Genomic DNA, 11325 nt, shown 5'->3' with positions numbered 1-11325 from the left:
CATGACCCCATCAACCATAGCCTGCCAGGCTCCTCTGTTCATGGGGTTCTTCAGGCAAGAATACTGGAGTCAGTTGCCCTTTCCTTCTCCAGGAGATCTTTCCCACCCTAGGATTGAACCCACATCTCCTGCTAGGTAGGCAGATTCTTTACCACTGAACCACCTGGGAATCTCAAAAGGATTCTATTTTATTCTAAATTAGATTATAATTCAATCAAATTTTTTTAAAGGAGAGATACGAGGTATTTGTAGTGACAAATAAAATATCACCTCATTAGCTGTATGAAATTTCAGGGGTAGCACAAATGTGCGATGAATAGAGTAACAAGTAGATATAGTGTGAAGAAGTATTGGTGATGGTTTGTATAATGGTGACAGCAGTGGACTTGAAAAGAGATGCATAAATTTAGGATATTTGGGGGAGGTAGAATTGACAGAATCTTGCAATGTGTTGAGGGTTGCATATGTGAATAAAAAAGAATGTCAAGGAAACCTTCATATTTCTGAAATATACCAGGAGAGGTATAGATACTATTTACCAAATCAGGAAAATTAGAAAGGATAGTCACGTTTGCTTGGTGGTGAGAGTTTGAAACATAAGGGTTCCTCTGTATATATGTTAAATTTGTGATGCCCATTAAATAGCAATGTGAGATGTGAAGGAGGCAGTTGTAATATGAATTTAATACTTAGTAGAGTTCTTAATAACAGTTAGACAAAAGATTCTAGGCATGCATAATCAGTAGTTGCCGCACACAAGTTGTGGCTCGCGGGCTCTAGAGCGCGGGCTCAGTAGTTGTGGCACATGAGCTTAGTTGCTCAGGGGCGTGTGGAATCTTCCCAGGCCAGAGATCAAACCCATGTCCCCTGCATTGGCAAGCAGATTCTTACCCACTGTGCCACCACGGAAGTCCCTGAATGTAATATTTAATTACATAAAGCTAACATATCATTCAGAGACTATTCATAGAAAATTTTAAATGTAGCAAAATACTTGCGGAATACTTAGAAGTTACCATTTAAAGCTTTACTCAGATTAACTCACTAAATCCATACAAAAAAGCTAGTAAGTACCTAGTAAGTTACTCTTTTTCTAGTTTTAACAATGAACATTCTGAGGCAAAGAGAGGCACATGCTCTAGGACACACAGCTAATTAACCACATGTCTGGAATAAAGGAGATTAAAGAAGAGTAGAGGGAAAAAGAAGTAAGGATGATTCTAAAAGACCCATGTACCCCAATGTTGATTGCAGCACTGTTTACAATAGCCAAACATGGAAGCAACCTAGATGTCCATTGACAGATGAATGGATAAAGAAGCTATGGTGCATATATACAATGGAATATTAGCCATAGAAAGGAATGAATTTGAATCCATCCTAGTGAGGTGGATGAAACTAGAACCTGTTATACAGAATAAAGTAAGTTAAAAAGAGAAAAACAAATATCATATATTAACGCAAATACATGAAATCTAGAAAAATGTTACTGGCGAACCTATTTGCAGGGCAGGAATAGAGACACAGACATAGAGAACGGACTTGTGAACACAGCGGGGGAAGCAGAAAGTGGGATGAATTGAGAGAGTAGCATTGAAACATCTACATTACCTATGTAAAATCGATAGCCAGAGAGGACAGACGGACTGCAGCCCAGGGGAGAGTTTTTGTGGTTCTTCTGATTTCAGGTGATGGGCAGGGTTGGGCTGGTGCTATGATCCCCCTAACTCAACAGTTCCATGATTCTATGATGTCACTGAAGAGGGAAGAATGGGGAGCTGGGCTCGGCTCCAGCTACTCCAATTCCTCCGTCCTCTGGATTTTGACAGTTTTTGGGATGAGGGGAGATGAGCCGAGTCCCACGTGCCCCAGCTCAGTCTCCCCTCTAGCCAACCTCAGCCCCCACCACATTTATGGAGAGAAATTAACCAGGGTGAGTCCACACCATCAGAACAAGCCGAGCATCTTTTATGAAGCTGATCAAAAGAACAACAATAAAAACATCCTTTTATTCTTCTGTTTCTAGAAAACTTAAAGAACAAGAGAACTACATTCACACTGAGCTGGAAAACATATTTGGACAATCTGTGATTGTGAGAGTAGATGAGTCTTCTAGTTAACCATATGAACTTTGAAACCACAGCATTCACTTTCTTCATCATCCTTCTAATTTGCCTCAGTTGCATCTTCCTTTTATTGGTGGTTTTTTTATATAAATGGTATAAATCCATGCTGATAAATTGGGATCAGATTTTAAGTCACACTAGCAAATGTATCTAGTAATAATATAAAGCAATTTAAAATAGACCAAATAATAATGCTGTAGCTATCTGCTTTTTCTATTTCAGGGTTTTAGAAATGCTAATTTCCTGCTTAAAAGTGAAATTCCTTTCCAAGTCTTAACATCAAGACCTTTCTTTCTTTTCCACACTTTCTCCTTTGTGATTATAGTTCCCAAAGCAGGACAGATGAAGAGACAGAAAAAGGTCCTTGTACAGAAAATGAAGGTGAAGATTGTCCAGCTGCTAATACAGAGATGAATGATTTAGACGACCAAGAAAAGTAAGTCTGCACCTTAGGATGTGGTGGAACGCCATTTTTGTGTGTGATCATGAGGGCTAAGATGCATAAATTTTTAAAACCTTGCTGATTGATTTTCTAGGACTCCTGCACCTGCAAGGCATGGCATTCTTGTCCAGAGACGGAGTAAAGAAGCGATGACCACACCCTTAGGAAATAGAGAGGGTGTGGAGGGTGAAGAAGAGAACAAAACAAAAGAGAAACGAAAGCCTGAGGATGCTGGAGAAAGTGGTCAAGAGGTGATAGGCTTTTCTACTCTTAAGAGGCATTTAGTGTTTAAAGAAGAGGTAAATTTCTTGGCTAGGTATATTGAAGGATGGTCTTGTTTGTAACTTAGGTTTGTATCTGGAAGGAGTGCAGTGTTGACAATCATTTAAACCACCCTTCTTAGCTTATTGGTTCATTTTATTAAACACATGCCATGCCTGGACACTTGCTCCATCTTCATCCTTACATTTGTGGTTTTCTTAATAATTCCCTTTCATTTTGCTTTATTCAGAATCCTAAGATGTTAGAGCTGGAGGAGATCATTTAGGGAGCCAGCACTCTCATGTTACGAATGAGAAAATAAGATGAATTGTTGAAGTCGTTCCTCCATGGCCAGGCTCAGGACCAGATGCCAAACATCTGCTCTACTTCTGGGTTCCTTCTACAATAGCCTGTAAACATTGCCAGGGTCTTCTTGAACTCCATGTTTGGGGCTGCCTAATAACAACTCACACGTCCTCCTAACATGAGACCCATGACCACTTGGAGACAGAATGGTGATCCAGGTGGCTCTTGGGTTTAACTCCTTTGTAGAGAAAATAACACATGTTGCCAGATGCTATTTGAATATAGCAGTGTGTGCTTTTATAACCATAGAAATATGAAAATTATATCTTTATGGATTATTACTGCTTTTCTGTATCATTTAGAAATCCTTTTTCTGTTTCTTACTAACAATGTATATATAACCCATATTTTTTAAAAGCAGGGCTTGTTGTATTCATAAATTTATCATTGATACTATTTGTTACATTCTCTTACAGGATGACTATTTGCAAAAACCACTCATACCTGTCACTGGAAGTCCTTCAGTTGTTGATAACCATAAAAGACCCTTAAAAGGAGTAACATTTTCTAGGGAGGTAATCGTTGTGGACCTTGGAAAGGACAATCCTATAGCTCGAAGCTATACTCGATTACATAAAGAGAGAAAGTGAAGCTCCAAAAAGGCTGAGAGCAAAAGAAATGTAACCTTAGACTAACAATGAAATGACTGGGGGTACAAAATCATGTTGAAACAGCAAAATAATGGGGAATTAAGCAAATATGAATAATATTTTATCTTTGTGCAGAAAAGGTGGACTATGTGCAAAATTCTGTAAGTAAAATACCCAGGGCAACTCAAATGTGAGTTCAAGAAATTGATTGTATTAAGTGTCCTTAAAACTGTCTACTCAGACACTGTTGTACCATGTGAATAAAGTTATTTGTGTTTGTGCAGATGTCTTTTAGGTAAGTCATATTCAAGCAGGATTTTGGAAACAGCCCGAGTTCTTGGTGCTTTGATCATAGGCATTTACAATCAAATAACATTACTGCTATCATCATGGAAACTTCCAGTAAGTAGGACTAGGGTCTCCTACAAGATAGTTCCCTTTGAATTCAGTCCTGAAATCTTTCTTGTCCTGACAACTGCTTTTTATTTTCTAATTTAAATATTTATTTATTTATTTGACCATACCAGGTCTTAGTCGTAGCATGTAGTATCTAGTTCCCCAACCAGGGATTGAATCCCAGCCCCTTGTGTTGGGAGCACAGAGTCTTAGCCACTGGACCACCAGAAAAGTCCCCTGACAATTGATTTTTAAAATTGATACCAAGTAAAGGATGGTGGATACCATCTACCAACAAAATATCCTGTTACTTAGGCAAATCCTGAGGTTATACTATTCTTGATTTCAATAGTTTAAAAATTTGCTTTTCATCTGTGAAATATGACATTACAGACCAGTACAATATCATCCAGACCATTGCAGTAAACATTTGTGAGATGTGTAAGGGGCTATGAGAGGAGATAAAAAGCAGAAAACAGCATCTGATCCAGGGGCCTAGCACATTGCAATGTCTACATCATACGTTTAATACATGTTTGTTGGGTGACTGGGAAAATAAGTGATAAAATAATGTAGAATGTGTGACTAATGCTAAATGGAACTATTGACACCTTTTGATGGGGAGAAGTCCCTGTGGCCTGGGACCATTCCACTGTGTGGAAGAGAAGGGACTTAACGGAATGGAAGCATTGGCTAATACAAGCAGAGGGAAGAGTGTATTTCAGTCGGTGACAGGCACAAACCAAGGCAGAGAGGTGAGAATGTGTGTTTAGTCTACTGGGCACCAGTTAGCTGGAGGAGTGTTGAGAGTTCACAGTGAAGTGTGGTGAGGGGTCAGAGTCAGGTAGCTCTGAGGATCCCAGGCTAGAGCGAGGTATTGGGTAGAGAACGCAGTAAAGCAGTGTGCACTGGGGCTGGGGGTCTACGGTAATATCCATCCAGAGCCCTAGAGTCCAGGAACTGTCTACAATCACTGAAAAATAATGATCTTTCACCTGACGGTAACATTAAATTTTTTTTGACTGCATCACACATCATGTGGGATCCAACTTACCCTGTCAGGGATGGAACCTGTGCCCCCTGCAGTGGAAGCACAGTCTTAACCACTGGACTGCCAAGGAAGTCCCAACATTAAAATTTTTTAAATTTAATTATTGTAAAATACACATAAAAGCTACCATCATAACGATCTTAAGTGCACAGTTAAGTAATACTAAGTACACTCACATTGTACGGTCATCACATACATCCACAGTACTCCTCATTTTGCCGCACTCTAACTCTACCCATTAAGCACTAACTCCTCATTTCCCAGCACCCCAGCCTCTGGTAACCACCAACCTACTTTCTATCTCTATGAATTTGACTACTCTAAGTACCTCATACAAGTGGAATTACAGTATTTATCCTTCTGTGAGCAGGTTCTTTCACCCAGCATAATGCCCTCAAGGTTTATCCATGTGTCAGAATTTCCTTTCTTTTAAAGCCTGAATAATATTCCTTTTTTTTTTTTTTTGCATATTTCAAACGTTTATACATTTATCCATTAACAAACACTTTGGGTTGCTTCACTTTTTGTCTACTGTAAATAATGCTGCTCTGAATGTTTCAAATTCTAATATATGAAATTTCAGACCTAGATGACCATTTATTTCCGTATGAGTATTTCCATATGAGGGCTTCCATGACGGCTCAGATGGTAAAGAATCTGCCTGTGGCACCCAGGTTCGACACCTGGCTTGGGAAGATATGTTGGAGAAGGAAATGGCAACCCACTCCAGTATTCTTGCCTGGAGAATTCCAAGGACAGAGGAGACTGGTGGGCTACAGTCCATGGGGTTGCACATGGGGTCGCAAAGAGTCAGACACAACTGAGTGATTACTAACACTTTCACTTTCTTTTCTCATTTCCATATGATGTCATTATTTCATTGCCTATATCTGTATCTGAATTTATAAAACCAAGTTACTTTTTCACAAACTGACAAGAGTATTAAAGGAATGAATCCATAAATGATGCATCTATGTCAAAGTGAAGGCCAGTTTCCTCGTGTGTGGACTGTATTAGCTGAAGTTTTGTAAAACTTTCAGTAGAAGAAAATGGTAGGAAAATGGGTCATCAGTGCCTCGGATAGTACAGACACCCGAAATTACAAAAAGACCAATCAATATGCCACCACTATGGGGTGAGTCAAATTCAGTGTTACTTGAATTTTATTAGTTTTTATGCTTCTGTTTGTATTTTGTTAGTAAATTTGTTTTGATTTGATTTTTTTTAAAGATACCTGATGAAAAATGTTCAAGACAGCTCTGATTTTTTTGAAAAATGTTAATTAATTAATTAGTTTGGCTGCACCAGGTCTTAGTTGGGGTACTCAGGATCTTTGATCTTTGTTGTGGCACACAGGGGTCTTTTGTCGCAGCATATGGGATCCAGTTCCCTGACCAGGGATGGAGCCTGGGCCCCTTGCTTTGGGAGCATGCAGTCCTAGCCACTGGACCACCAGGGAAGTCCTTGTTTTGATTTTAGAATTGAATGAGAGCACTAAGGAGTTGATATTTCAATACAGTTTAAAGTAACACTATATTTAATGAACAATTCAAGGTCATTGTGTGTGTGTTTTGGGGGGGAAAGTTCCTGAGAATTCTATTACAGGATTAGGTTATTGATGAGCAGCACCTGGGCGATAAATGGAGATGACTCTAGTGACAATTCAGGGTTTAAGGATGAGGGTCTGGAATAGAGAGGTGGCAAAACACAAAGAGTAAAGAATGTCCGTTTCTGGTTAGATGTGGAAAAAGAGAGGACACAACAGTGACTCCTGAGTTTGGACACCTGACTGTCAGAAATAGGGAAGTCCAAAGAAGTGACTGGTTGGAAGCAAATGATTAGCTAGATTTTAGCTCTGCTGAATTTGAGATGTTTGCCAGAAATTCAGCTGAAGATGCCTAGGGCACCAAAGCTGTGGGACTCCCCATTTCCATCTGCTAAGCTGTGGTTCCTGTTAAAAGTTGCTGCTAAAAGTGCCCATTGGTATTTCTCTTGTAGAAGTGGGGTCAAACTTACCACCTTTCCTCTTTAATTAGCTGTGGACTCAGGGACCCTCTTCAAATGACTACCCCAAGCAAGATACATCACCCAAAAGCCAAGAGGGAAAAGCTAGATAAATTGAAGTATTTTTAGAAAAGCTTTTAAACTCAAAAGACCAACAACAAAACCAAGAAGGCCTATTTTTGGGGGAAAAAAAAAAAAAAAAAAACCTTTTACTGTCATACAGAGTGAAGTGAGTCAGAAAGAGAGAAATATTGCATTTTAACACATAAATATGGAATATAGAAAAATGGCACTGGTGAACTATTTGCAGGGCAGGAATAGAGACGCAGACGTAGAGAACGGACCTGTGGAACAGCGCGGGAAGGAGAAGGTGGAATGAATTGAGAGAGTAGGATTGACATATATACACGTGTTTGTAAAACAGATAGCTAGTGGCAAGCTGCTGTAGAGGACGGGAGCTCAGACGGGTGCTACGTGAGGACCTCGAGGGGTGGGATGGGGAGGTGGGAGGCTCAACAGGGAGGAGACATTTGTATACTTAGAGTGGATTCACATTGTTGTACAGCCGAAACTAACAGACATTGTAAACCAATTATCCTTCCATTAAAAAAAAAATACAGGAAAAGTTGCACAAGTAGTACAGAGAACTATGTAGGCTCTCACTCAGATTCCCCAGTTAACTGTTTACCATATTTGTATTACCATTCCCTCTCTCCATAAAATTCATATGTTTTAAGCATTTGAGAGTCAGATGCAAACATACTGTATCATTCAGCCTTAGCACTTCAGCACAAATTTCCAACAAACTGGGACATCGTCCCACACAATCAACCATCAATTAACATTGATACACTTGCCGTCTAATCCACAGGCCTCACTCAAAATTTGCTGGTTGTCCCAGTTATATTCTTTGTAGGCTCAGGATCCAGTTCAGGATAACACTTTCTGTTTAGCCATCGTGTCTCTTTAGTCTCTTCAATTCGGACCTGTTCCTCAGACTTTCTTTGACTTTTCTGACCTTGACACGTTTGAAGACTGCAGAGCAATTACTTTGTAGCATGTCCCTCACTGTTGGACTTGCCTGATGTAACTTCATGATTAGGTTCAGGTCATGTGCCTTTAGCAAGAATATTCAAGAGGTGATCCTGTGATCTCAGTGCATCGTACCAGGAGGCATGTGCTATCATATGTATTGATGTAATTTAATTTTTACCACTTGGTTTGGTCAGATTTCTCCCCTGTAAATTAATAAGTGGCTTTTACTTATTAATAAACAATATTAGTTTACAGCCTACAGAAAGGAAAGCTTTCTCTTCCCTCCTATTCAATCACTTATTCAATATATCAGTATGAACTTTTAGATTCCTGTTTTGTTCAGTGGGTTATAATCCTTTACGATCATTATTTATTTGGATATTCACATGTCCCCAGATATGGCCATGGGAGCCCCTTCCAGTTGGCTCTTGGTCCTTTAAACATACTTGAGCACTCTGTTGTATAAGATGTTCCAAGCTCATCTTGTACTTTCTCTCCCAGCGCTGGAATCAGCTATTTCTTTAGAGGAGAATGCTATTCCAAAAACAAGATCTGCATGCTAGGTATGCTCATAGCTCCTGGATTATCATTGTTTCTAGAATTTTTCAGCAGACAGAGGTAGGAAGTATATGTATGCACAAACACATAATGCACACATATGCAGACATATAATACATATTAATTATCTACAAATTATCCTCAAATTTAGTGGCTTAAATAATAATTCTGTATTATCTCTCATGGTTTATGAGGGCCAGGAATTCAAAGTGTGTACAATGGGAAATGACTAGTTTCTGTGCCATGATGTTTGAGTCCTTGGAGCTGAAATCATCCACAGGTTGTTCATTCACATGTGTGGCACTTGCTGCTGGCCGTCAGGGTCAGGCACTATCACTGGAACACCCACATATGGCCTGCCATGGGCCCCTGGCTTCCTCACAAATTGGTGACTGGATTCCAAAGTCAAGTACTGAGAGGGAGAAAGAAAGAGAGAAAGAAGGTGAATTCTTACGTCCTTTTTATAACCTAGCATTGGAGGTCGCCTGGACATTAAGTTCTAGACTAGGAATCTTTTCAAGAAAATTAGAGATACTATGGGAACATTTCATGCAAAGATGGACACAGTAAAGGACAGAAATGGTATGGACCTAAGAGAAGCAGAAGATATTAAGAAGAGGTGGCAAGAATACACAAAAGAACTCCACAAAAAAGATCTTCATGACCCAGATAAACACGATGGTGTGATCACTCACCTACAGCCAAACATCTTGGAATGCAAAGTCAAGTGGGCCTTAGGAAGCAGCACTATGAACAAAGTTAGTGGAGGTTTTGGAATTCCACTTGAGCTATTTCAAATCCTGAAAGATAATGCTGCTAAAGTGCTGCACTCAATATGTCAGCAAATTTAGAAAACTCAGCAGTGGCCACAGGACTGGAAAAGGTCAGTTTTCATTCCAATCCCAAAGAAGGGCAGTGCCAAAGAATGTTTAAATTACTGCACAGTTGTACTCGTCTCACACACTAGCAAAATAATGCTCAAAATTCTCCAAGCCAGGCTTCAACAGTATGTGAACCGAACTTCCAGATGTTCAAGCTGTTTTTAGAAAAGGCAGAGGAACCAGAGATCAAATTGCCAACATCCATTGGCTCATAGAAAAAGCAAGAGAATTCCAGAAAAACATCTACTTCTGCCTTACTGATTACGCTAAAGCCGTTGACTGTGTAGATCACAACAAACTACGCAAAATTCTTCAAGAGATGAGAATACCAGACCACCTTACTAGCCTCATTAGAAATCTGTATGCAGGTCAAGAGGCAACAGTTAGAACCAGACATCAAACAGTAGACTGGTTCCAAATAGGAAAAGGAGTTTGTCAAGGCTATATATTGTCACCCTGTTTATTTAACTCATATGCAGAGTACACCATGAGAAATGCTGGGCTGGAGGAAGCACAAGCTGGAATCAAGATTGCCAGGAGAAATATCAATAACCTCATATACATAGATGATACTATCCTTATGGCAGAAAGTAAAGAGGAACTAAAAAGCCTCCTAATTAAAGTGAAAGAGAAGAGTGAAAAAGCTGGCTTAGAACTCAACATTCAAAAAACTAAGATCATGGCATCTGGTCCCATCACTTCATGGCAAATAGATGGGGAAACAATGGAAACAGTGACAGGCTTTATTTCCTTGGGCTCCAAAATCACTGCAGACGGTGACGGCAGCCATGAAATTTAAAAAATGCTTGCCTCTTGGAAGAAAAGCTATGACCAACCTAGACAGCATATTAAAAAGCAGAGACATTACTTTGCTGACAAAGGTCCAGCTAGTCAAAACTAGTGTTTTTCCAGTAATCATGTATGGACATGAGAGTTGGACTATAGAAAAGCTGAGCACTGAAGATTTGATGCTTTTGAACTGTGGTGTTGGAGAAGACTCTTAAGAGTCCCTTGGGCTGCAAGGAGATCCAACCAGTCCATCCTAAAGGAAATCAGTCCTGAATATTCTTGAAAGGACTGATGCTAAAGCTGAAACTCCAATACTTTGGCCACCTGATGGAAGAGCTCACTCCCTGGAAAAGACCCTGATGTTGGGAAAGATTGAAGGCAGGAAGAGAAGGGGACAACAGAAGATGAGATGGCTGGACGGCATCACTGACTCGATGGACATGAGTTTGAGCAAGCTCCAGGAGTTGGTGAAAGGCAGGGAATCCTGGTGTGCTGCAGTCCATGGGGTCACAAAGAGTCAGACTGAGCAACTGAACTGAGTGAGACATTAAGTTCAGCCCACATTCAAGGACAAGGAGATTATACTATACCTTTTGAGGGAAAAGAATTTTTTAAAAACCCACCAAAATGTGGACCTACTTTAAAACCACCACAATATATAGCTAAGCTATATATAGCTATATATAGCTATCTATAGCTATCCTTACAAAAGATCATGAGCTCATACCAAACTTTCAATTCCAATCCAGCAAGGTCTAGTCTAGCTTCCCCTGCTCCATAATTTCCTTCCCTGATAGTGAGAAACCTGGCTCCCTTTACACTCAAT

General features: G+C 39.8%; 1 protein-coding gene across 1 annotated transcript; it reads left to right on the top strand.

The window, feature by feature from the left end:
* The first annotated feature begins 2124 nt into the window (after positions 1-2124).
* On the top strand, positions 2125-3785 carry C3H2orf74 (chromosome 3 C2orf74 homolog). Its single transcript, XM_065927701.1, is given in 4 exon segments — positions 2125-2219; positions 2452-2601; positions 2681-2819; positions 3612-3785. Coding segments are annotated over 4 exon segments (558 nt in total).
* Positions 3786-11325: the final 7540 nt, after the last annotated feature.

This window comes from Muntiacus reevesi, chromosome 3 (assembly GCF_963930625.1).
Source record: "Muntiacus reevesi chromosome 3, mMunRee1.1, whole genome shotgun sequence".
NCBI classification, from domain to species: domain Eukaryota; kingdom Metazoa; phylum Chordata; class Mammalia; order Artiodactyla; family Cervidae; genus Muntiacus; species Muntiacus reevesi.
Note: the sequence above shows the minus strand (reverse complement) of the source record. Positions and strands in the feature narration are given on the sequence as shown.